The sequence below is a fragment of the Biomphalaria glabrata genome, chromosome 9 (genome assembly GCF_947242115.1).
Source record: "Biomphalaria glabrata chromosome 9, xgBioGlab47.1, whole genome shotgun sequence".
NCBI classification, from domain to species: domain Eukaryota; kingdom Metazoa; phylum Mollusca; class Gastropoda; family Planorbidae; genus Biomphalaria; species Biomphalaria glabrata.
In genome coordinates this window covers 9,541,818-9,569,290 of record NC_074719.1, presented here as the reverse complement: position 1 = coordinate 9,569,290, position 27,473 = coordinate 9,541,818, and the positions used below count along the sequence as shown (strand labels likewise).

The 27,473-nt window shown below is 30.3% G+C and overlaps 1 protein-coding gene across 3 annotated transcripts in view; it reads left to right on the top strand.

The window, feature by feature from the left end:
• The window catches only part of LOC106059778 (voltage-dependent calcium channel type A subunit alpha-1-like), a 62,079-nt gene that overhangs the window by 6,929 nt on the left and 27,677 nt on the right, over positions 1 to 27,473 (top strand). For 2 of the 3 annotated variants that reach the window (XM_056041205.1, XM_056041203.1), the window contains exons 10-32: positions 398 to 607; positions 1,646 to 1,758; positions 2,409 to 2,521; positions 2,845 to 2,976; positions 3,193 to 3,265; positions 3,506 to 3,626; positions 3,903 to 4,003; positions 7,433 to 7,557; positions 7,689 to 7,846; positions 8,420 to 8,549; positions 8,651 to 8,840; positions 10,225 to 10,331; positions 14,116 to 14,212; positions 15,905 to 16,065; positions 16,624 to 16,767; positions 17,442 to 17,643; positions 17,785 to 17,949; positions 24,160 to 24,279; positions 25,531 to 25,614; positions 25,816 to 25,932; positions 26,242 to 26,307; positions 26,483 to 26,574; positions 26,821 to 26,992. In XM_056041205.1, coding sequence (XP_055897180.1) covers positions 398 to 607; positions 1,646 to 1,758; positions 2,409 to 2,521; positions 2,845 to 2,976; positions 3,193 to 3,265; positions 3,506 to 3,626; positions 3,903 to 4,003; positions 7,433 to 7,557; positions 7,689 to 7,846; positions 8,420 to 8,549; positions 8,651 to 8,840; positions 10,225 to 10,331; positions 14,116 to 14,212; positions 15,905 to 16,065; positions 16,624 to 16,767; positions 17,442 to 17,643; positions 17,785 to 17,949; positions 24,160 to 24,279; positions 25,531 to 25,614; positions 25,816 to 25,932; positions 26,242 to 26,307; positions 26,483 to 26,574; positions 26,821 to 26,992 — 2,993 coding nt within the window. The remainder of the gene's footprint in view (positions 1 to 397; positions 608 to 1,645; positions 1,759 to 2,408; positions 2,522 to 2,844; positions 2,977 to 3,192; positions 3,266 to 3,505; positions 3,627 to 3,902; positions 4,004 to 7,432; positions 7,558 to 7,688; positions 7,847 to 8,419; positions 8,550 to 8,650; positions 8,841 to 10,224; positions 10,332 to 14,115; positions 14,213 to 15,904; positions 16,066 to 16,623; positions 16,768 to 17,441; positions 17,644 to 17,784; positions 17,950 to 24,159; positions 24,280 to 25,530; positions 25,615 to 25,815; positions 25,933 to 26,241; positions 26,308 to 26,482; positions 26,575 to 26,820; positions 26,993 to 27,473) is intronic. The other variant, XM_056041204.1, reaches the window with a different exon arrangement.

The following is a 27,473-nucleotide window of genomic DNA, read 5'->3' as shown; positions in this document are numbered from 1 at the left end:
TTGTGGGTGGTTTTCTGAGAAGATAAATTTTGAAAAGCTTTATTAATTAATATTCATGAGACTTACACATATGTAAATAGGAGTGTATTTCTGTGAGGGAATAGGCCCTTAAATAAACTATTGTGAATCATAAATGTGTTGTTGTTTTTTCTGTAGTCAGTGAACTATTTTGTTAATATCTTTTCCTAATCCATGTATTATGTTCTCAGTGTAAACCTTTTTTTGTATAACTCTATTCTAGTAAAAATACATTTTCTGTGTAAATCTATTCTCTAATAACTCTGTTCTTTTAAAAATACATACAGATTAAATCTGGATGTACATAATAGTGTTTAATAAAATGCAAATTATAAAAAATTGCTAACACTAATCACTTCTTCCTTATTGTTCTGATTAGGTAATTCATTTGGAAAAAGTATAAAAAAGCGTCCAATGAATGGCAGGTGTTCTTCCTTCTGGCAGGCAGAGAAAAGGTTACGTTACTCTATTCGACGCCTGATCAAAAGTCAGTTGTTTTATTGGATAGTCATAGTCCTAGTTTTTCTGAACACTGTGTCAGTAGCTTCAGAACATTACAACCAACCAGACTGGCACACACAATTTTTGTGTAAGTACAACATGTAGCTAAACATTCTGTGTATAGAAACTTTTAAAAAAGTATAGTTAAAAAGAATTACATTTCTTAGTTAAATGAGAACTTTTCCGACACATATTTGGGATACACTGCACTGAAAATTACCAAAGATTTTTGTTTGTGAAACATAATTGAAGATTTTAAAAAGTAGTAACTATATTTTTTCTCTTCTTTTTTTAGATTCCTTAAAATAATTTATGTATCATTTCTATATGGTAATTATGACTAACAAAAAATGTTGATTCTGAATTTCATTAAAAAATTTTATTAACTTCCTAAAATTTGTTTTTGTTAATTAAAGGGTCAACTTTTTAGAGCTAGTCTATTAATTTTCATCATAACAATGGCATGAGTTTTTATTTCTGTGACAACCTGATGGATTAACTAAATTACAAGTAACATGAAACTTATTTCCATTGGTCAGCTAAAACTTTGCAATAAATTGATGTGTTCCAACTCATATTACTTGGTTTCTACTATTTTTTTCAATAAGTAATTGTTGTTACAAAAGGAATTGACATGTAGAAATAAGGTTATGGATTAACAAAAAATGTTATACTCATCAAAGGTCTTAAGTAATAATAATAATAAAGCTTGTCTTCGAGTCCGAAGATTAATGAAGAATGCAGTATTTCCCGTGGCTACGCAGTCCCAGCTGTGACCTACATATTTTGCATAAGCAGGGCAAGCATAACCATTGTTTGCAGCTGTTTAGTAATAAACATTATATTATACACCAATGATTTATAGAGTAATACCAATTGAAAGTTAGAAAATAGTGATAATTTATTTGTTACTCTCATTCTAATTTAAATATATTCTTAATGCCACCATTTTTATAAAAAGAATGTTTCTAAAGCTCTTGACAATAAAATAGTTATCTCAAAATGTCAACAAAAAAAAGTTTTGGTCCTTTTCGTCACCTAGGAAACATTTCCTGACAACACTTTTTGTATCTTGAATGATTAATTGAAAGGACTCTAATTTGAAGTGTACCATGTTTTGTTTCAGATATAACAGAATATGCTTTTTTAGGTCTATTTATATTTGAGATGTCTATCAAAATGTATGCTCTGGGGGTAAGGATCTACTTTCAGTCGTCTTTCAACATTTTTGATTGTGTGGTAAGTTGGACATCATCATGGACCTAGTGCTAGTCATTGTCATTGTGTATCAGTGTTATAATGATTCAGATGAGTTGTTCTTGTATGTATGTTTGCTACCTCAGTGAAATAATTAAATACAATAAATTCTCCATCAGGACATGGCGAATAATTGTTTGTCATTTTTTTTAGTTGTGGTATCTACTGTGGCAATAAAATGTTAGGAGTTGGGCAGGGTAAATCTGACAGACAGAAGTAGTGTATTGTTTGCTTGAGGATACATATTAATACATTGCGAACCAGTCGCCTGGATACTCTAGGTCTTGTTTCTTAAGTCAGACCTCGTTTAGATCAGATTTTATAGGAAAGATGTTTGCTTTGAGATTTTGGAAAATTTATGTCAAAGGTCATGCTATCTATATTGGTATATATGTTGAAAGATACATTATTTTCAAAAATATCCATTACATGGATATAAATAGGTTTAATGTAATAACCATTGACTGTAACTTATATAATATAAAATCTCTTGAAATGGTACTTTGTTGTGTGTAAAGGTTTCAATTAATATCCTGTCTAGAATTGAGTGAATGCTGGGAGCGACATGTTTTATTTAAATTTCACATTTCGATTTTGACTTGAAATAATTAATGATTTTTTGTATTCAATAGGTTATTGTTGGTAGTATAGTAGAAGTAATTTGGTCAGAGTTTAAAAAAGGATCATCATTTGGTATTAGTGTCTTGAGAGCTCTTCGATTGCTTAGAATATTCAAAGTCACTAGGTATGTTTATCTATTGTTGCATTTGTCTTTTGAAAACTTAAGTTTCTTTCTTTTAGTATTTAAAAGATATATATTTTTAATTTCATAATAGAAATGAAATAATGAAAGTATCAATTGTTTTCAACAAAATTTCATAGTGGATAAAATCTGTAAAATATAGTTTATTATTTTTATTATTATTGTTATACACTGAAAATTTTTTATTTGTCTTTTTAAAAAAATGTATTGCTTTATTGTTTTCATTTATATTTAATTTGTTTCTTTATTGTTGCTATTTTATATTTGATTTGTTTCTTTATTTTTGCCATTCATATTTTGTCCAGATATTGGTCATCATTGAGAAACCTAGTCATCTCTTTGCTCAGCAGTATGAGATCAATCCTCAGTCTTTTGTTTCTGCTCTTTCTTTTTATCATTGTCTTTGCCCTATTGGGCATGCAGCTGTTTGGCGGAGAGTAAGTCTTACTTTGATCAAATGTCTACAAATATAATTTCACAACTGCAACAATCTAACAATGCATCATATTTTTTTAAACACAATAGTTTAAATATTCATTGATTACACATTTCATTTTAGTTTCTGCTGTAGAAGTTCTTTATTTCAGGCATAAATACTAAAGTGTTAACTCCCAACAAATATTGACTTGAAATATTCCCCTTGATCATTACAGAATGAATTTTGAAGAAGGCCGACCGTCTGCTCATTTTGACACATTCCCAATAGCTTTGCTCACAGTATTTCAGGTAATTATTTTTACTTTTTGCACAACTTTTTGTTGTTGTTTCATACTACATCATTGCAGGATATTTGCACAATTTTTGTTTATATAAGAAAACTATTTTTCTTTAATTAAACATTTTGATTGGAATTGCTTATTAACCTGTAGAAACATCGGTCTGACAATAAAAAGGCAATTTAATGGTGCACAAGTATATTTCTTTAACTTTGTTTTCCTTACTGAATGCAACTATTTTCTTCCCAAGATCCTGACTGGTGAAGATTGGAATGAAGTGATGTACAATGGGATCAAGGCTCATGGCGGCATAGAGAAAGAAGGAATGTTTTTTTCTTTGTATTTCATTGTGCTTGTGCTTTTTGGAAACTGTATCCTTGAGTTCAGAGTGTCCGAGAAGTTAGTTGTGTATTTATAAATCAACTTTTTAAAATATGTTCTGGATCATGTTCATGTTTTCCTCATCCACACACTCTAAGTCTAACTTTTTTTTTTTTTTACTCAGAAAATAGCAATAATAATAATCTATATCAGTTTAGCAGCATAATTATTATATCTTTTTGACCCAATAATAGATTAGCCTGATTGTAAATAAACATAATAATCTGGAATTTATTTCAAAATAAAGTTTCTTTAATAAATAAAAGACACTCTGCTGAATGTGTTTTTGGCCATTGCTGTGGACAATCTGGCTAATGCCCAGGAGTTAACTGCGGCTGAAGAGGAACAGGAAGCAGAAGAAGCAGTAGTAAGTCTTTGCACTTTCTAATCTAATCTATGCACCTCTGTATTGTTCACTGCACACAACTTTTGACTTCAGCATACATTTTATAAGATTATATTATGATGCATTTTGTTGTTTATTTTTATAATACGATGTAATACTCAAGCCAGATTTTAAAAACTATCTAAACATTAATAGGAATTTAAACACAAGTAGTGGTTATCAGAACTTCCATAGAAAACAGTATTTAATTCTAATGAATTGGTTACATGATTATACTAGAGAACTAGATTGAATTTCAGTATAATAGACCCAATATATTTAAAAAAAAAATGTTTTGACATGAAAAAGTATAATAGTTCCTTTGTCGTCAAAAATAACTACACAAAAATACTCCAAAGATCATAACATTGACATTTTATTCACAACATACTTTCACTCATGCAATATGGGGAACAAGAAGATAACTATTTTACAACACTTTTACATGTTGTATCCTAAAGAAGCTAAGATGTTTTAAATTCAAAAAATTAAAAGAATCCATTTGCAATATCATTTTAACAAATAAAGTAACAAATAAATATTAACTAGTCTTTGGGTTTTAAATATTTAGCTAATAATTATAAAAAAATGTTAATTATTTTAAAATATTTAGTTAGTAATTTTCCCTAGGACTGCATAATCAATTATAATGCACCTTAGTAAGCCTCATATGGTGTAATATCCCAGATGCAGTTTACTAAATTATTTTGCATGAAAATTGTATGTAGTGCAATAGTACTTTTATGATAGTTACAAAATATTTTGAATTGAGTCAAACAGTTTAGATTTGCATTCTTTGGAGCCATCAAAATGTAATGTCACTTACAAACGTACATTTCAATTACCTTGACAGCATTGATCTGGAATCAGAGACCAATATTCCCATGTAGTTTGTAATTTGTTGGTCTCCTTCAGTCGTGAAACTGAAAGGCTTGCATTAGTGACTGGCTCTCTAAAAATAAATCTACTGATTTCAATCTCATCTTAGCCTAGGATAATTACATAGAATAACAAAAACAAATTATTAAGTATTCATTTCTGTGAATAAAAATGAGGGTACTTTAATAATCTGAAGTAAATTTGAAAAGTTTATTACAATTGAAAGTATTGGTAGGCATAAAGTCTATTATCAAATCTATAATAAATTGGGGGGGAGGGCTGTTGCTAATAATAAATGTAGGCCTACCTAAAGAGATTAACTTCATAGGATATGTCTAAATTTTCTGGAGGTTTTAAAGATTTATATTTCATTATCATTTATTCCTATTCCTATATTTCTCTTTCTTCAGAGTTGCAAATTAATTGTTTTGGACATGCGTTTGTACATCAGCTTTGCATGCAATGCTTTTTACATGTCTCTGTGGGGAATATGTGAATATTAACTCTTTCTCTCCTATTTGGTGATGCCAACATTGATTTGACACACATTAAACTAGATTGATTTTGAATTTATAAACTTTAATTTGTGTTGTGTTAAAAGAGCATGCATTATCCTATAATTCAATACCAAATATAACATTTTCAGATAACAAAAATAAAAGTTATTGAAGTTTAATCATAACAGGATAGTGAAATGCAAATCAGCAAAATGAATAATACTATGGAAACAAGGAAATTAATTACGGAAAGAGTTAAATATGTAAAGGTTTGACTTGAATAGTTTGACAAACATTAAAACCATTGAATCTAGTGAATATGATATATCTACAAGTATTAAGGTTAATGAAAATCATATCTAAATCCTTAAAAATAGTAAACATGAAATATCTATAAGTTTTATGGAAATAGTATTAAAATTCTTAAACATTGAATATCAGATATCATTGTTAGACTAGTTGTATGTTGATCATATTAATCAGTATGATAGAGACTAAGTTTATTGAAATTTTATCTGTCCATAGTTGAAAATGTTAATTGCAAAGAAGTCTATGATGTTTTATGATTTCTTTTATAGTTCAGCTTGGTTTTGTGTACATTAAGCATAGTAAGTGTTTCTCTAAAGATAATTTAACAATTATTGAACTAGTTAGGTGTAGAATAGCTGTTCTCTTGGGGAGGGGCAACATCAATGAAGGTAAAATACAACGAGTACTTTATATATTATTTAAAAATAAATTCAGTCATTTTATAGTATTAAAGCAATGTCTTATATATTAATAAATAATTTCTTGTTCTTCTGGTTCAAAAATAAAATATGTTTTTATTCTGATTAAGCTACATATGATGATGCATTCAAAATAGCTATTTATACTGTATTTTCATGCATATAACCCGTGGCTTGTACAAGTTTTTACTAAGGAAGGGGAGCTGTATGGGGTTTACAAAATTTATGTTACTTATAAACAAAGCATAACATAAACTATGGTCATACCAGTGGATCTTAATACCTCGTATAGTTTGCTGTGCGGTTGTGAAATGTATATAGGAAAGCTTTATGACCATTTCATTATAAACTTCAAGAAAACAAATAGTACTGATGCAGCAGAGAATATTTCATATATCAGTAATAAATTGTGACAAGTAAGTCAGCAACTAAACCAATTTGCCAATAATGGTAATGTCGAAATGTATAGACATCTACAATCATTCGCCAGTCTCACTAATGTTCTTGCTAAAGTTAGTGAAACCATCGAAACATTTATCATATTCATTGATGGACACGTCTGATGAGCAACACCTTTATGTGCAAGTGAAGCTTTGCACGCATGGGATAAAAAAGGGTTTGGGTTGTACGAGTTCGTTTTTACTTATTTTTTAACTTGTGTGGGGGTATACATGTGTGTGGGGTAGGGAGCATATGTGGGGTATATGCGTGAAAATATGGTAATCCAACCCTGTTGACTGTATATGAATTCAGTTCAGTAAAAAACCTGTAAAGCAATGTTGCATAATATATTTATTACATTTACTTTAGAACTAAACTTTTTCAGATTAATTTGTAATGTTTAGGGGGAAGGATGTCTTAATTTTTTACTGTTAGATTAAAATTTACTGCATGGTACAATAAGTCATAGCTTAGAGTACTTTAGAGCATATTTTACTTAGATTTTTACTTTTTTTTATTTACTTGTAAAAAAGTAATAATTGTAGTATGCATTAGTTAAAAAAAAAGCCTGATCTTGCTGAATATTCTTCAAAACATTTATATATAGAGGTATTCATTAGCCCTGAATAAATTATGCTTATACCATATATAAACTTAAAGAAAAAAGAGCTTTGATTAAATTTTTTTTTGTAAAATGTTAATTCCTGACATGTGGTTAAAAGAAAATGAAGATAACAAATAAAATTGTGTATATTTAGAGAAAAAAAATGTACACACTTTAAATCAAAATTGATGAAATTGTAATCCTAAAATATGTTCATGTGCATAATATGAACTTTAACTCCATTCATTTTGCTATTCACTAGAGACGTGAAGAGCTTGAGAAAGAAATGGCTGAACAGTTTGCTGCTCAAGGGAGGCCACCTTTAGTGAACATCTGCCCTCCGTCTCCTCAAAATAACGAGGAAAACAAGACGGCAAATTTCAACTAGTGAGCTTTAAATACCATAGGACAATATTGTACTGTGTCTATTACTGATATTTTGTTTTCTTTTCAAGATAATTCAAAGAATATAAATGGTGGAACAAGAACCTTCTATAACTGTGTGTATATGATTTCAGCACTGGCAACAGAGTGGACATTAACCTGAGTCAGAATAACCTGAAGGACAATCGTGACAAGAAGATCACAGTGGCTACTGTAGTTGACGCTGGCATTAAGACCTCCTCTGTAACAATGCCACTTGCTAATAACACTGAGGATGATATGTCAGATACAGGTTGGTGAAGTAATAAAGAGAAATAAATGAAAATGTTCGAAAAAAATATACTCATAGCCAAGAATAATGGTTCATAAACAAGTAATGTCAACATTTAAAAAAAAATAATCACTAAAAATTAATTTATTTGTAATAAAAAAAAAGATATAAGTGTGAAAAGGTTTCTTGGTTATCTTGAAATTAGGATAGACTGCATAAATTGCTATTAATAACTGACTTTAAACATGTCACTTTTCTAATATTAGGTAGTCTTTATATATATTATTTCTTATATAGAGCAACTTTGTTACAAAACTTTTAACTGTCATCTACCATATTTTTATCATGACAGACATATACTGTAGTTTAGTTATTTCCCAATAGAAAACAAAAAAAATATTTAGTTTAACCATATGTCTTGCATAGCTGTATTTCAGTGATATCTTCAATATTACTTTCAAGTTGCAATTGTAATTTATGTTATTATAGTCAATCAATAAAATCTATAAAAAGCGAATCACTTAGGTGGTATGAAATATTTTCTCTTTAAAATTTCAAATGCTATATGAACTACTCATTTTTATCTTCTTATAGCCAGTACCACAAGTAGTGGCACAGCTGATGTTCCACCTAGAGTCACTAGTCAAACAGAAAATGGAGGTTTTACTGGACCCAAACCTATGTTGCCTTATAGTTCTATGTTTATTTTTGGTCCCACCAATCCGTAAGTTGATCACTGATGTAACCTACTAGCAAATATGTAACTTATTGTGATCTAATTTACAGTTGCTTTATTTCTTTTTAAAAATATTTTTTTCCAAACAGAATTCGTCGTTTCTGTCATTTTGTGGTCAACTTGCGCTACTTTGACCTGTTCATCATGATAGTCATTTGTGCCAGTTCTGTGGCACTTGCTGCAGAGGATCCTGTTTTTGAAGAATCCTACAAAAATAAAATTCTCAACTATTTTGATTTTGTCTTTACTGGAGTCTTTACCATTGAATTAGTTTTAAAGGTAATTTTTTTTAAAAATAGTAATGAAATGTGCATTGATTTTTATATTTGATGCTTACTGATCAATCAACAACTTTCTTTTTTTTTTTTTACTACTCAATATGAATGGCACAACATGGCTGCTGAACATTGCATTGTTAATGTTGTTCCACAAAACATTAAATGTATATAATGCTACCATTTTTGGGTATTTCTTCAGTTACACAGAATTTAAAATAGAACATGGTACTTACTTATTCCTGGTGACCCAAAGGGAGCATAGAACTGTAACCACACATATCCAGCAAACTGAGCTTTCTTCATCTGCTTCCATGTCATTAAAGTATCCTGAGCCTCACTGATGACTGACCTCTTCTAGGTTTACTTGGGCCTGCCCACTTTCCTTGCAGATTCTAATTAAGTGCCTTATTGCAACATTGTAGATGACTGAAAATTTGAAGCATTTCCCTTTTTGTTGATAATAATCAACATTTGTAATAATGCAGATTCCTGAAGTAATATGCAAAATGACAACAACCTATTATTTTGTTTTTATGCTCCATTGCTTCATAATAGATATACATTAGAATGGTCAGAAATGATTTATGATGAATTCAATAGACTAGGTGAATAACTTGCTATTTGAGTTGTACTGAGTTATGATTTTTTAGACAGTGATGAAAATAATTAAAAAGTAAAACAAAGATAAATTACTACAGGTTGCAAAAATGTTAAAAAAAATATCTTGGAACTTTGGGGACATTTAAAAAATTGTTCAAACAAAATTTAAAAGTGATACATTAGTAGCTTAAATATTGTTGGAATCAATTACATACCTATATGTAAAGTTCAAATAAGGAAAATGTTAATACATTTTAAAAACTTTAGGGGAAACCAATAAATTATTTACATTATCTGTCAACTGTTACCAAGTAATCTGAAAACAACCAGGTCTATAGAAGACCTTACAGAAAACAACTAGGTCTATAGAAGTCCTTACAGAAAACAACCAGGTCTATAGAAGACCTTACAGAAAACAACTAGGTCTATAGAAGACCTTACAGAAATCAACCAGGTCTATAGAAGACCTTACAGAAAACAACCAGGTCTATAGAAGACCTTACAGAAAACAACCAGGTCTATAAAAGACCTTACAGAAAACAACCAGGTCTATAGAAGACCTTACAGAAAACAACCAGGTCTATAGAAGACCTTACAGAAAACAACCAGGTCTATAGAAGACCTTACAAACCTCATGGTTTTCAGTTTGTAATTCATTATTATTTATAAGCATAGCCTTATTTGTTCTAAAGCCTGTCCTCCTTGAGCGCTTGATAATTTTTTTTTTTCATTTTCAGTATTTTATAAAAAAAAAATTTTTTATTAAGTAATCTTCATTCTTTTAGGCTGTTGACTTAGGGATCATTCTTCACCCTGGCTCTTACATTCGTGACCTGTGGAACATTCTGGATGCAACTGTGGTTATTTGTGCTCTGGTGGCTTTTGTTTTTAAGTAAGTTTTTATTTGCCATTTTGAGGAACTTAGTTTGACCAGATTTTATCCAAAGTGTATTTTCCTGGATGTAAACTTCATCAGTGTTGCCAAAACCAAAGGTGACTTGATTAGGTTGAGCTATTGCTTTCTTTTCATGAAGATCTTTTAAGATATCATTTTTAATTAACATTTCTTACCATTTGTTTTTCAAATACACAAAAAAAGAAGAAAAAAAAAAGCACATTTTAATAACATATGTATTATTAATTGAATGCAGTCAAATCGTTTACTTATTTTTTATATGTGTTTTGATTGATTTAAAAAAAAAAAATGAATGGTTGAAATATAAATATTGGCAACTCTGCCCTTGTTTTTGAATGTATCAAATTGATGGAATGGTCTCCCTTATTTCATGTGATTTGATCAAGTCTTCCACTAAACTAATGTAGGAAATAGTCTGCTGTCACAATACAAAATTAAATGTAAATTAAATAACGCTTACTTGAGAGTCTTTTATTACATGCAAAAGATATTAAAAAACAATTTTATTTGTAGAATAAAGCTTTATGATTTTAAAGAAAATAAATCTACTATTTTTCTTTTAGTTGTTAATGACAATACAGATGTCATGAAATTGTTTACCTTTATTAAATGCTAGAAATCTTTATTCAGTGATAAATTTAGTTTACAATGACTACATATTATGATCTTTAAATAATTCTAGTACTCTTTTGTTTAAAAAAAAAAAGAGAGATATCGTAACCTACAAGCATAACTAAAGAAACATCAAAATTTATGATCATTTTTGTTGATTAATATTTGGTAAGAAGTGGAATGTTAAACTAGACTAATTGATAAAGGCACAGAAATGTGAAAATATTCTTACAATAAATAGTCTTAATATTCATGGCAACTTAAGCAAAAGTAAGCTGTCTTATAAAATACTTCCTTTGTTGCATTATATAATTGCCATTTTTAATCCACTCTTTCTTTTTTTGAAGACATTATAGTAAAACATTTTCCATGCTCTCCCTGTTAATCTCTCTCATAGCAACAAAAATCAGCCCAGCCCGCATGCTGATAAATTTTTTCTGCAATATCAGCCATGCCATGCCATCCCTCAATATTAGGGCATGGCTCACCAGTAGCTTAACATTTTCATCCAATCATCATTTGTCAATCAATTATATATCTCTCTGATTTTCTTTTCTGATATTATCAGTGCATTACATAGGTAAGTGAAATTAGAAAAAAACAAAGAGAAAAAAAAACGTGTATACACCAGCAAAATGGATGGAGTTTGTGCCAAGTAGTGATGTGTAGTATTGACTGCAGGCTAGTAAGAATGCATCCTGTGACATTTGTCTTCCCCTGTTGCCTACCACTGTCACACTTCAAAATTGTTCATTACTATTGGCCAAGTTACTTTAAACCTTCTCTTTTTTAAGAATTAAAGAGGGTTTTTTTTTAGAGATTAAATAAATAGCCTGTATTATATATATAAATATATATATTTATTTATTTAAGTATTATACAAAAATTAGATAAAATGTTTAGATTGATCATTTAAAGTTGTTAGCAGATGTATTAATATTGGCTAGCTGTTATTATGTAGATGTTAAAACTTGTACCCTGACACTGAAAGCATGTCTAGTTGTTCTATCTACATCAATGTCCTGTGTGTGTGTCATGAGACTTTAGCGCCAAAGGAAACTTGTCTTTCATGCAGTTAGAGTACATCATTTACTTTGTACGTGTGCGTGTGTTGATGTTGATGCTACACCATGTGAAATAAATTCCTTTTTTTTTTTATTATCTCTGGGAGTAACTTGTAACCTGTGGAAAGCATAGATGCTTGTAGGCTTTGCAATCATTTCGTTTAGGCGTATTAGCCTTAAAGGCTTATTTCATCATAGTAAAAATATTGAAATTTTTAGTGCTGTTTCTTTATAAATTTATACTTTAGAGATTTAATTATTTTCCACTAGGGAAACTCAACGTATTTTTTTAAATGTTCAAAAAATTGTCAATATTATAATCAATATTAGTCTTTTTCACCTCATTACTTGTCTTGGATAGAGATTAACAGTTGGCACATCAATTCTTGTTTACTTTTATTTGATTAAAATTAATATTTTGTTCTCATTAATTCTAAATTCTTTGTTAGCTGTTCTATATTTTGTACTATTCCTCTGATTTTTACTTTGAAGAGGACAGAAAAAAATTTCTGAAAAAAAAAAAAAAAGAATAAATCAAAGAATATTGTTACAGTTGTAAAAACAAATGGTGGTGAATCATCTGGAAATGAGGAATTTCAATCACCAGACTTGTTAGACAGCTCTTAGTGTTGCCATGGAAATGCCCAACTTTCGAAACTGACAACTTGGCATTAAAAATATTTCCTCTCAATTATTTTGTTTTTTAATGTTTTAAAATGTATTTCTATAGACCTAAAGTCTTTATTGAATAAACTACAGCATGCTGGCAGGATGGCGACATTTATACATATTGATTATTAGTAATTGAAATTTATTTATGATAATTTTAACAATTAAATCTTGATTTAAGTCAGAAGTATATAGATAAAACATTGAACTATATTTTTATTGTTCTCTTATTATAATTAGTTGCGATATTAGTCTATTTTAATATTTATCATTTCCCTAGGAATTAATAAATAAAACAAATATTGAGAGAATGAAGAAATACAAAAAATATTGAGAGAATTAATAAATAAAAAAAAAATGTAGAGAAATGAATAAATTAAAAAATATTGAGAGAATGAATACATAAAAAAAAAAAAAGAATGAATAAGTACCCAAAATATTGAGAATGAATAATTAAAAAAATTACTTGTTTTTTTATCATTAGTAACAATAGTCATCAACATGTCTATATTGACCCCTTCCCTCCTTAAACAGGAACTCATAGATCTGTTTTAAATTGAGCCAATCTCAGCTTACTATTTAGCATCAGGGCATGTCATAATCATATAAACAATTTCAACGATATTGATCTTGACAAGGTTCATCTAGCGTGTCTGTGAACATTTTAGAAACTTGTTGAGCTTCATTGACCAAATGTTTTTATCCATCCATTTGATTTGAGGTCTTCCACTGAGTTTCACTTCTGCATGTTTCAAGCAACATTATCCTGTGAAGTTTTTTTCTGTTTGGGATTTATTAAAAAAGCCTTTTTTTTCTTTTGTTTACTTATGAAAGTAAAGATACTGACTTTATTTAAATTAACTAAAACTAAGAACAAGATTATTATCTCATTTATTTCAAATTGATCAAACCAATCATTTTCTTATTAAAACTTATAATTTTTTTGGTTAAAACTAGAAAGAAGTTCAACATATAGTCTTGTTTTCATTTTCTGAATGCATGTTACAAAATTATTTCACTTATTTCAAGTTCTTGTTGTTGCAAATGTTGTATTATTTAAAATTTTTCTGGATTTCTAAGGTTTTGGCATGAATCCAAAATACACTTTTCTTGAGTTAAATATTTAATTTTTTTTAAACCTTATAAACCAAGAATAGATTCTTGGCACAATTAATTTGAACTAAATAATTTTTTAACTCACAATTTCATGTAAACACTACATCATTCATTGGAATGAGATATATATATATATTTTTGTATTCAATTGTTTATTTTTCTAAACTCAATTTTTTTTCCTACTTTATTATTATTTTTTAAAAAATCAGTATCCTTTTTGCCTTACTGCATTTTTTACTGTAACTAAAAAAGTTTTGTTTCTTATATCAGTAAATGTATTGTTTTATTTTTCTTTACAGTGATAGCGCCGGTAAAAATTTGAACACAATCAAATCACTTCGAGTCCTGAGAGTTTTGAGACCATTGAAGACTATTAATAGGGTCCCTAAATTGAAGGTATACACTAGTGACAGACGTACTTCTTAAGCTTTGATTTTATTGTTGTACATTTTGATAATAGAAGCAATCATTTTTAAGAAGATCTAGCATTGAGTCCATGGAGTGCTCTCTGGAGGACATTTGAAGTGAACAGTTCACTAAGGTACAAAGGCATTTCTTTGTTGTAGATGCACAAGTGTGGCTGCAATGTAGTCGATTCTTGCATTCATAGGAAGCCAGTGGAGTGAATGCAAGAGAGCAATAGTAGAATCACGTCTTGTTTTGTGCAGTACTATTTGTTCAGCATTTTTCTGTATTTGCTGCTGCTTAGCAATTTTGTCATTGACTATACTGCATTGCAGTAGACAAGGTTTGGAGAGTATGAATGCTACAGCTAGCTTTTTTTTCTTGACTCTGTTGTCTTATATGGCTGAATCTGGCCTAATCTGTGCAGCTGTAGAGAAAAATCCTTGCAGAGATGACTTTTGTGAGGATCAAAAGACAAGAGTTGTGTCAAAGAAAAGATAGTGGACGTCAAAGACAAAAGGAACCTGTCAGCTTGTGAAGAACTGTGAATATATACTCAATAATTTTACAATATTTTTACGATCTTCTCTATCAGGCCTTCTGCAAACACTGCCCAACAACACAACACATCTAAAACATCAACTTGGCAACAAGAGCTTCAATAAACAATGTGGCGGTTTATTTACAATTACATCAACAACAGCCAATAAACACAATTGGCTACACTAACTTCAAATGCTTTGCTTCACTACAGAAGTGCCTAACTAATCACTACAAGTCTCTCTAGCTCATACAGCTACATTTTCGAGGACTCACAAGGTACAGCACAGTCCTTCTCTTGCTGTCCTGGACTCGACTGTCCTTTCTTACACACTGTCTCTCGACCATGAAGGCTTTCGGTCACATGAACATAATACTGGTCATATTTGCATGAACTAGCAGTACTGTCCATTGTATATCGACAGCCGTTGACCTGTATGATTGACCTGAGTCGTGTGTATCAGTAGGCCGCACACACATTAACCCTTTCAGTCCGCCACTGAAGTTACAACAATATTATATTAAATGCCAATCTTAATAACTTTAGTATTATCTCCTTTCATCTTGAGTTTATTCTCAACCTTCCATTTGCTTACCTTTGCAGCGGTAGCACTAATTTTTGTTGCCAGATGTGAAACCTCTGAGGGAATTGAGGATTAGTACAACTGTGAGGTATCGGCAAAGAAATGGTAGAAAATCCGGGTCGGCTGTATGACATCCCTGAGTGGACATATGTAGATAGTGAACAATGTTCTGGACATTGCTTTTGTAGGCAGTGTAGATACACTACTATTTTTTACACAAGCTGTACTGGATAGGGCACTTGACTCTTATGGAGGAGGAATGTATCCCCAAAACAATCTTTTTCTGTTCAGCTTAAATGAGGAGGATGGCATAGTTGAGGTACTTCCTCAGTTTGAAAATAAAATAAAGACCAGTTAGCCCTCACTGCTCTGGCCATAATTATCAATATAAAGCATGGAAACGAATCAACAAGCATAGCGGATGTGTACTGCTAGTATTTTTTACATCAATTCTTTATAAAATGGAGATATGTGAAAAAAAATTCTTCTAATTCTAAAGTCAACTTTGTAATTTTTTTTTTTTACTTTTGAATTTCAACTGTTCTGTCCCTTTTCCCAGGCTGTGTTTGACTGTGTGGTCAACTCGCTGAAGAATGTCTCCAACATCCTAATTGTCTACATTCTCTTCCAATTTATTTTTGCTGTCATTGCTGTCCAGTTATTTAAAGGCAGATTTTTCTACTGCACAGACGAGTCCAAGTCAACAAGAGAAGAGTGTCAGTAAGTGAAGCAAATACAAATTTATTTCTAACACTTTTTACACTCCCTGTTGATTATTTTAGACTAGATTTGTTTCTGAGTGCAAGATGTATTGGCTTTGACATTTTTTTTTTCAGTTCTGCAATATTAATAGTTAAAAAAAAAGGAAGCATTAGCTATTGATTATTCTTTGCACTTCAAAATTAGATTATCATTTTTAATGTAGCTAATATTTTTGAAATCAATGTTTACATTTTAGTAATTTTTTTACTTAATAAGTCTCTGATACTTTCAGTTAGTCAGTTAGTTTTTAAAGGAGTATATGACACATTTGCTTATTATTTTACAGAAATTAATAAATTAAGAAAAAACTCCTTTGTATAATTTAAAAGTGTATTTCTTATATGCTAAATATGTTTATCTTTTTGTTAAAAATATATATAGTGTAATAAACACTTTGACTTGTTAATTTTTTTGGTCACATTTGTAAAGTTTACAGTTAGTTTGATGTTAATTGTGCTTATTCATTTATAAAATTGTTTCTTGATATTGCTAAGGATTGTGCTTTTTTAACATCAGGGGCCAGTTCTTTGAGTATGGTGTCCAGTCTAACCAACCTACAGTCAAAGACAGGGAGTGGTTACGGCAGGACTTTCATTATGACAACATTATGATGGCAATGTTAACATTGTTTACTGTCACTACTGGAGAAGGATGGCCCAGGTAATATTGTTTTTCTACATTGAACATGTCCCATCATCTTGTCTGTCCAGGTACTGCAAGTGTAAAGTGACCTGAGGGGAGCTCAGACATTTTTTCTTGTCTTCCTAATTTGTTGTTTGTGCAAGTCTCTTGAGCTATAGGTAGATCTTTGCATTTCAAATCAGTATTTTCTACCTATCATTATATTAAACAGACTGTCAGAGTGTTCCTGAGGACCTTTTGATTTTTTATCTTCAGAGTTGTGTTAACTAAGTTAATGAATTGATATGTTTTGAAAGTATATATTTGAGTGTTTTTCTTTCATTGCATGATAAAAAAAGAAAATTAAATCAATAAAACAACAATAGTCATTTTGAATATTTCCCTGCTAAAAAATGTCTTTGGAGTAAAGACTAATATTATTAATATTAACTGTATATTGAAATTATTTCTAACTAGGTAAATTCAATTCTAAAATGGTTAACTGGTCATGCAGTGTTCACACTGGACTGTTGTTCAGTCCTCTTGATGGCCCTGGGTTCAAACGCTGTTGCCACCATCCCCCGTTGTCCTGTGGGAGGTTTGGACTTTGGACTAGGAACTAAATTATCTTCAACATCAGAAACATGCAAAACATTTTACAAACAATGTAAAAATAAATCAACAGACTAATGACAATATTTGTTTCCTTTCAGTGTGTTGAAACATTCTATGGATTCCACATCAGAAGATCATGGCCCCAAGCCAGTGCATCGTATGGAAATGTCTTTATTCTACGTGGTCTTCTTCATTGTCTTCCCATTTTTCTTTGTGAACATCTTTGTTGCCCTGATCATCATCACCTTCCAAGAACAAGGAGAGAATGAGCTGATGGATCAGGAAATGGATAAGAACCAGGTTGCTCTAGTTTAATAGTTGAGATACACATCAGTAGTCGAGATACACATGTTTGTTTATGAGACTGCTAGTTGCTCTAACCCATTCTATAACCTTTACAATGCCTTTAATGTCAACTACTTTGTCTACTTTCTTTACTAGAAACAATGTATAGACTTTGCCATCAACGCCAAGCCACACTGCCGATTTATTCCCAAGAACAAAAATTCTGTCAAGTATAAAATTTGGCAGCTGGTTCAGTCCACCAAGTTTGAGTATTTCATCATGACCTTGATTGCTCTAAATACTGTGGTTTTGATGATGAAGGTGAGGACTAATGATTTTTTTTTTAAGCTTGTGTTACCTTTGCAATACTTTCAAAGCTATTTGGATTAGAATATACAAACATTTTAAAATAAATTTTATAGCATCATTATTTCTTTTGAACATTTCATTAATTGTATATTCCACTCTGGATTCTGATTGAGAGTTCTGAGTACTGATAGTGAGACAAAATAGGGTAAAAGAGTACTAATAGTGAGACAAAATAGGGTAAAAGAGTACTAATAGTGAGACAAAATAGGGTAAAAGAGTACTAATAGTGAGACAAAATGGATTTAAGAGCACTGAAAGTGAGACTATATATGTATAAAAAAGTGCTTTTTTGTGATTTAAATATTTCAGCATTAATCTAGTCAAAATATTTGTCTACTGAAGTCATAAACTATGAAATCTTACCCTAAGAAAAAAGTCCATCTTTTATCTAGACTCAATAATTTTTTTTTTCAAAAGTATGTTACCCACATTAAGATAGTCAGAGGTTTGAAAACAAATTGTAAAAAAAGGGTAAAAAAAATTTTTAACAAAAAAAAAATGAGCAGCCCTTTATAAACAATTTCAGCATGTAATGTATTCCTCTAAAATAAACTGATTATTATAAAATAAGAAATTTAAATTGCATCCCTAGTTTTTATAATTAGTATAAATATCATTTTCTAAGTTTTTTAAAATTGGTATTCAAAGGGGTATTCTCATTGAAATAGACATATTAATCAGAGATTTTTTTCAATTCTGACTATATAATAAAACATTTTCAAAGATTTTTTTTTAAATCACATTTTTAAAAATAAAGATTTCAAATGACTTAAAATTGAATAATTATTGATGAAAACTTCATTTTAATTGGCTGACATGTATGTGTGCATTAATTAAAGCATAGCCAATGTATATCTTTTAATTAGCTATTTGCATTCAGTTTAAATTTTTTTCATATTCCACCATATCTCCAGATGCCATCTGGCTACACTGCACTGCTTACTACTGATAGCTATATAAGCAGTTTATTGTATTTAATACTTTGATTAATGCTCTAGTTTTATAGTGCTTCCCTGTCAATTTTTGTTTGCAAATTATAAGCCACTGCTACACAGATGAAGAGGAAGAAACGCTCATACTATTGTCTAGGAAAAGTTTCAAACACTTAGACATGGACTTCACTTAGTTTTGACCAAAACGTACAAGCATGATGCTTTGGTGTCAAGGCTATTTTGTCACTACCTTTTTAACACTGAACATTTGGCTTTTGAAGCTTACTTGATCTGTTCCATATTATAATTATATGAACTAATACATTTTTTTGTTTGGTGTATGTCAGAGTGTTTTAGTAATGTTATGTATGCATCAGGAACAGTTCACTCATCCTTGTTCTTCACCTGGCTGCTTGATCATGATCAGTTCTTCCGACTTTTGTCACTACAGTTCTGATTTCCAATCATGCCAGCTACCATCTCCTGCTCTCCTGCAAGAGATTTGGGCTAGGACATATTAATCTTCATTCCTGAAAGTAAACAAACAAAAGCGACTTCCTTGGACTGAAACTTTTCCTTTTTATTCAACTGGAGACTTGACCATACTGTATTTGTCACTTCCATAATTGTTATTACTGATTTGTTTTGTACCTCAGATTCAGACACTCCAAGACAGGAAAATTCCTCTAACCTGGTTGTTTGGTATGCACTCTGGATTGACATTCTATGGTCTTGAAGGTCCAGGGTTCAAACCCTGCCCATTGCCATCCCCCCCCCTCATCCTTCAGGAGGTTAGGGCTAGGATGTAATTATCTTAAGAATCTGAAGGAACATCTGAAACATGTTAACCATTTTTCAAAGGAAACAACCTTGCGTAGTTATGGGTAGTTACACTCCATGTACTATCATGAAATCTATTATCAATTTATCTTAAATACTACTGACACTCTCTACTTTCAAACATTGATTATCTCTGCATAAACATGTTACAGAGTGGCTGATTGGTGATCTGTGATCTTTGCTCTTAGTTATAGTTGCTGACAACTTGTGTAATTGGTTTTCTTGCTTAAACCACTTATGGCAATTGAATGGCATTTGTGATTTTGCAAGGGCTGACAGAAAATGCAGTTAATTTAGTAGTGCTGTACATATATATATATATATATATATAATAAATTGCTTTATTAATACATAGTTTTATTACCTCCTAAGATTCATAAGGAAACATGGAATTAATTTTTTTTTAAAGTTTGTTAGATGATTTGCACACTTAAATATAAAAAGGGATTTATTGGAATCTGTATTTCATAATTATGTTCAACTCCAAAAGGGCTGGCACCTAAGTAAAATGTGGAACTTAAAAGTACTACATTCTACTGTTGGGCTTTTAAAATAAAGGAATAAAGTCGGATGTGTGGTTTAATGGCATAAACTTTTTGGCTACTAATCAAGGGAGCTTGAGTTTGAATCTTGTGTTAAGTGTGTTTGCTGAGCCCTAAAGGCAGCAGTCAAACCTTTTCCCAGTAACCCATTTCTTTCACAGGTCTATAAAAAAGATTTGACCATAATGCACTGAGCACTATAGCATAAAATGTGTTTTAAAAAAGCAAAAAAAGATTTTGTTCACTCATAATAATTTAGTTTTTAGATTTTGGTGAAACGTGAATTACTATGGTGTGTAATGACATTGTATTTGTGAATGCGTCTAATGTTGATGTGTTTGACTTTACCTGCCTACAGTATGAAGGTCAGTCAGACCTCTATAAAACTATTCTTACAAAGCTAAATGAAGGCTTTACAGCTCTCTTTACCCTAGAGTGTCTCCTCAAGATAGTGGGCCTTGGGCCAAGGGTAAGAATTCTTATAAGACAGGAAGTGGCACCTAACTTGTTTACTACTGCATGTATATTTTTAACTTTTTTGAAGCTTTTTTTTTTTTACAATTATTATTTGTATTTATATATGCATATCTATCTATCAATGTTTATTGGAATGCACAATTATAGATTTATTCAATTACAACATAAGCTTTTTTAAATTGCTCAACTTTTAAAATAAAATCATTGTAATAATTTAGCCTAAAAATAGTCAATATGACATTATTTTTTTTCTTTGCCCTAACATCACAGCCATTAATGTGACACTTTTTAGAGTTTTATATTTTGTTGGAGGCTTTGTTTTTAACATTTGCTGCTGAGTTATTATAAACTAATTACTATACAACTACACCAAACCTTTAATTAATAGATGTTTACAAATAAATCTAAATCTGCTGTATTTACTCATGTTTCAACTGCTCCAATAATTTTGTTAATGTATGAAAGGTTTCTGTGTAAACTTTGTTAAAGACAAATAGATAGTTAAAAACTTTAAAGATGAGCTAGAGCAGGATGGCTGCCTGGTCATTCAGCATGCACTCTGGACTGTAGTCTTGATGATCTCAGTTTCAAACTCTGCATGCTGCTATCCTCTACTTACCTGCAGATGCTTCTTCAGATTTTCATTTCATCCTAGCCAAAACTTCTGGGTTAGGGGGTGGACTGGGTGACATTATTAGCTCTGGCATTAGCATACACGGCAACTCACATATTGCATACCAAATGACAGGCATCCATTCATTTGTCCTGATAAAATGTAAAATTTTATAACTTGAAGATTATAATTGTGTTTTTGTCACATATTATTTTTCTACATGTAGATAGGGTTGTTTGTAATTGCAGTATATTATATAAGTATACAATTAATGTACAGTACAGAGGATCCTCAATTAGTTTGGCTTGAATAAGTCAGTACATGTTTTTTTTTTTTTAACTATTTGATATTACTAAATAAGTAGATTATAAAAAAGGTAACTTACTTTAGTTGACATTTTCTGCTACATTAACATACAGTTGACATCTACTTTGAAGGCATAAGAACTCTTTAATTAAGAAATTACTTGCTGCCACATATTTCATGATTGTATTCCATTCATATTTGTGTAGAACATCTTTATCAACAGTCATCTACCTCTCAAGTCTTTGTGATGCTACTCAACCTATTCTTTACAAGTTTCAAGGTGGAGAAACATCTTTAACATTGGCAGCATAGATATAGTGTCAGTATTGGCACAAACTAATTTTGTTTTTCCAATGATGTCATTTCTTAATAAATAGAAATAGTTACAAAAGTCAAAATTGGAATGATATAAGCCTAAGTGCTATAAGTGTCTAGCTATTGCTTCAAATAGCTTTAGATTTGAAGTAATAAATCTAGCCATTCCCGTTACTTGTATATATTGTGTTCATTCCTTGGGGTTTCTGTTCACTAAATACACCATGTCTTATCTTATATAATACAGATGTTACTTCAAAAAAGAAGATGATTACGTTCTACGCATCTGTATAAATGTGCTTACATAATTACAGCTAATGTTACTTATGATGATCTTTTAACTCACCCTTACTAAAAAAGGACATTCTATTACTCTGATAAACACATCTATAGTGTTAACTTTATTTCCAAATTACTTCTGAAATAGTAATCTCTGTTCTTAGAAATGTTGTAGTGGTCAATTAAATAATGTATGTACCTGTTCAGCCTTGTATTACAATATTGTTATTTCATATTTTATTAAGACTGTCACAGTTATATTTTCAGTTGTGCTCTCTGCCTGAGAGAGCAATTTTGAATTGAATAATTTTAAGACCCTATAGTTGTCTGAAATTGCAATTTCTGTTGATTGATCAGAATTACAGCAATTTCTTGCTGAGTAGCATTGATGAATGCAAAAGATTGCATATTTGAAATGTTCCATTAACAGGTTTTTATTTGTATGTCAGTGTTACATTTGTATATTTTATACATTAAATAATCAAAATTTGAGTATTTTTTAGTTCATTGCTATTTTCATATTTTTAAATTTTGTTTTACAAAAACCTTATATCAACTCACTCTGTCTGATAAAAAAGTTTGTAATCTTTATTTCTCAGACACCCAATTTCAGATCAAGCTGAAGTTTTGCACAATTATTTCTTTGACATGACAACACAAGAATCAATGAAAAAAATTAGTCCCCTTTAGAGGTTGACAAATAATAGACAACTTTACAATCTTCTATTTTCATAGGCACTAGCAGAATGGTTGCATGTCGGGTTAAGGGGACATGAGCCCTTTTTTGTTGTTATAAATGCTTTTAAAAAGCTAATATGGTCAAAATTCACCTAGATATCCCTTTCTTCCCCTCTTCCTCCATTTTCCTACTGGTCCAGACAAGTGATAGGATCATAGGGTAGTGAGAACGCTAAAAGTAAGAAGTAGCGCTAAACAAAAACAATTGGTCAAAACATTTCTAACCACATAGATTTATTCTTGGTCTAGATCTGTCAATAATTTAATTACGTGACTGATTAATGGATACAAGTACACTTTTTATAAGCTTTGTTTTTGTTTTAAAGTTTTTTTGTATGTTTTTCTTCTTTGAACATGTGATTACCAATAATTTATTTCACTAGTTAATTTTGTTTTGATTACATTATTTAAAACAATTGTAAAAACAATTTTTGTTATGTATTTGTAACTACTATTGAGTGAATACAGCAGATTATCAGTACTAGTCAGTGCTTAGAATATCATTTCTGTTGACTCTTTGTTCAGTTTTGTTTATCCAATATTTTACCAAACAATTTATACAAATCAAAACGTTAAAAGACTATGCTTTTTAATACCAATTCAGTTGCACATTTTTAAAATTTACATTTCTGGGTTCATAAAATTATTTTTTTTTAATGCTAATTAGTATATTTTATCATTTATTGTTATTTTAAAATTGCAGTAGAATTGTCTCCCCATAGTCTGCCACCCGTAGAGCGTTTTTTAATCCTGGAATATATCTTTTTGTCTTTAGATCCAAGCATACACCATTTTCATAGTCCCATATTAAATGTGCTTATAGAAACGTCTGCTGGGTCAGATTTTTATAAGACTAGAGTTCTCAGTTTCTTCTTGTGGAGTTGATTTGACACGAAAATTTTCAGACATGTTGAAGTTTTTGATTTTTTTGTTGTAATTTTGAATTATGATTTGTTTTCAACAGGTGCTGTTCATTTGTTTGTATTTTTATCTTTTAGTGGGTTGATCCAGTCATCTGAAATAGTGCAGACCTCTAAAAGTTATAGTAGGGATGTAGTTAATCCCTGGTTCTTTCTTAAACCTTTTGATGACTCATATTGTGGCTTTGTAAAATTTTCAGTTTGAGGCTCCTACAAAGGTAAATGGAAATGAGATGGGTTTAATTCTTCAGTGGATTAATATAACCTTCACCTCGCTCTATACAATTGAGTTTCTACTCAAGTTGTGCGCCTATGGAAAGGTTTGGGCTCTGACACTCTCACTACTTAGCCAGCCGTGCTTCAAGTCAATCAGTCAGAATTAGAGGAATCTTCAGTGTATGAAATGGCGATTGCATTAAAACTTAATTTTATTAATCAAACCTTGAATATATAGAAAGGTGTACTGAACTTTGATATCTGGTTGACTTAAGGTGGACGGTTCTGTGCTTCTGCTTTCAATGTGGATTGTTCCCCTTGTGGCTGTGTTTGTAACTCTTGTTCACACTTAGATGTTCTATCGTTAGTATAGCCCCCAGTATTTCCTTTTTTGGTTCAAATTTATTTATTTGTTTTTATAATTACCCAGTCCCATCTTTTGTTTCTTACATGTCTCTGTTCTCCTTTTCCAGCTTTCTTGTCCACATTGATTTTACCTTCCCAATTTAAGCTTGATAAGATTCAGTGTTGTCAATCTATTTTATTCTTATGTATTCTAATAGCGAGATTTGTATGTTTACTAAGTTGCTAAGGTATCACTTATGACTTAATTTAAGGATATTGTCATAGTAGAAATAAAATAGTTCTTCTTTAAAAAGCAACCAAAACAAATGAAAAAAAAAACATAGTGAATATTATTTATTTCTAATAATCATAAGCCTTATCAGCAATTTTATAACATTAAATCAGATTTACAATATAACAACATGTTAAACAGACAGGCTTGGGTTATATGAAGATGCATGAAACATTTCTTTTGTTAAAAATCTTGACTCTTTAGTTAAATGTTGTATTTTAAAACTAGACTAAGAAATATTATTGTTTTTTATTTTTGTTTTTTTGTCAGAAACATTGTTGCCTTATACTTAATTTTATTTTTATTTCTTTTTTTTTAATTTTATTTATTTGTGCGTGTTTGTCATATTCAAATAATATTAAGATAACCTCAAATTACTTTCTGTTTTAGATTCGATACAACATAATTATCTTGTGTTAAGTAGGTACATCTGTAATTTAAAAGCTTAAATTTTTAAAATATGCAGAATTTCAGGATACACACAGGTTCTTGAATACATATAGGTTTCTTAAAAATTTAATTCTTTCATCAATTTAAAAACAAGCCTAATAAAAGAAAAAATGAATAAAAAAATTATGATATATGATAAGTTTAATTGATAAAATAATTATCTGCTTCTTTTGAATTCCTTATTTTAAATGAAATTTTAGACAGAATCAAAATTTCTTTTCTTTGTTCAGTTATATGACTTACAGTTGAGTTTTTTTCTTTATTTCAGAATTATTTTTATGATCCCTGGAATGTTTTTGATTTTACCACAGTAATTGGAAGTATTATAGATGTCATTATTACAGAGATTTTGGTAAGTACTGGCAGCAGCTCAATAGTTATGATTAGTGGACATTATTACACTGTAATTTTAGTGAGTAAACTGAACTGTATTTCATAGGTGCTTTGGCAAGTTCAACTGATTTCTGTAAACATTTGTATATATTTAGTTGATAGAACAAGTTGCCAACATTTTGCCTTTCATATACATGTTTTTATTTTTGACACTTTTCAGACAAAAAATGTTAGCTTTGGTTTTTTCCGCTTATTTCGAGCTGCTAGACTAGTGAAACTATTACGCCAGGGGTACACCATTCGCTTACTGCTGTGGACTTTCTTCCAGTCATTTAAGGTAAAAACTAGGCACATCTTGGCTATTAAACAAGTAATCAGTTTGAAAGTTCAGATAGTTGCAAATATACTTATTTAAATACTTTGTGATTTGATTTCAAAATTGTATACTTTCATTATGTTTTTATTTGACGTTAACATATTTAATGAATGCAGTTTTATATAACCATATTATGTTTAATAATTTATTTTATTTTGAAGCCATTGTCTATTTGGTTTTAAAAATTTTCCAGCCATAACATATTTTTTGGTAATAACTTTTTTTTTTTGCTTTTCTTTTAAATTAATATTTAAATCAAATCTTTTTCAGGCCTTGCCATATGTTTGTCTTTTGATTCTAATGCTGTTTTTTATCTATGCCATTATTGGTATGCAGGTAGGTACTATAACAATCACATTTTATCCTTGTTGACTGTTTGACTTTGTCTTAGAAATTTTACTTTTAAAATTAAGCTTTAAGATTGTTACAAGTGTATTGACAGCGTTCTCTTGTAAGCATTATTTAGTGAAATGTTTGTTACAAAATAAGTTTTTGTTGAATCTAATTTCAGGTGTTTGGTACCATAAGGTTAGACTCAAAGACCTCTATCAATCGTCACAACAATTTTCGCACATTTTTTGCTGCTCTCACTCTACTGTTTAGGTAATAAACAACCCTGGATTTTTTATGTTGTTGTTATTGCATTTAACCATGTCCAATAGAGTTAGACCTTGACAGTTCTAATCTAGAATTCTTTATTAGCTGTTAATTAACAAAGCTTATATCAGCTCACTATGTCTGGTAAAAAGTTTGTACTCGTGATTTCGCCCACACCCAATCTTGGATCAAGCTGAAATGTTGCACAATTATTACCTTATGAATTATTTTATTTGTACATTCTACTCACAGGTGTGCCACTGGAGAAGGTTGGCAACAGATCATGCAGTCCTGTCTTGCTGGGCGGCCCTGTGACCCTGAATCTATAGGACCCACTGATCCAGCAGACATGGCAGAATCAGGCTGTGGCACTAACATTGCTTATATTTATTTTGTCTCCTTTATTTTTCTTTGTTCATTTTTGGTAAGTTTTGATACTGTATGCTTCTAGATCTTATCAAACATAAAGTTTGACTTTTTTTTTTTGTTTCTACCAGTATGTGCAGAAAAATTAAATTTTTTTTTTCAAATTACTTTGCATGATTTGCAGACTAACTTAAGTGGTAGTGAGTTCCATGTTACTCTTGATCCTTTTTTTTCCCATTCCAACTTATATCTGATTGTTTCTCACATTTTACATTCATGTTTCCAAAACTTTTGGAGTGTGTGTCCAACAGTTTAAAATGTATACTTTTTGTCACTTCTTTTTTGTATTTGCCAAGTTATAGAATTTCAAGAATTCTCAAAACATGTCTATATGGACACTTATCATTTGTCAATATATGCTGTCTCATGAAGTGTTTCTTGTATTCACATTTGTTCCTTCAGAATTGAACATTATTACATTGTAGCCTAAATCTCCTGTAGAATAACTGCATGCAGGGACTGAGCCCGGGACCACCGAG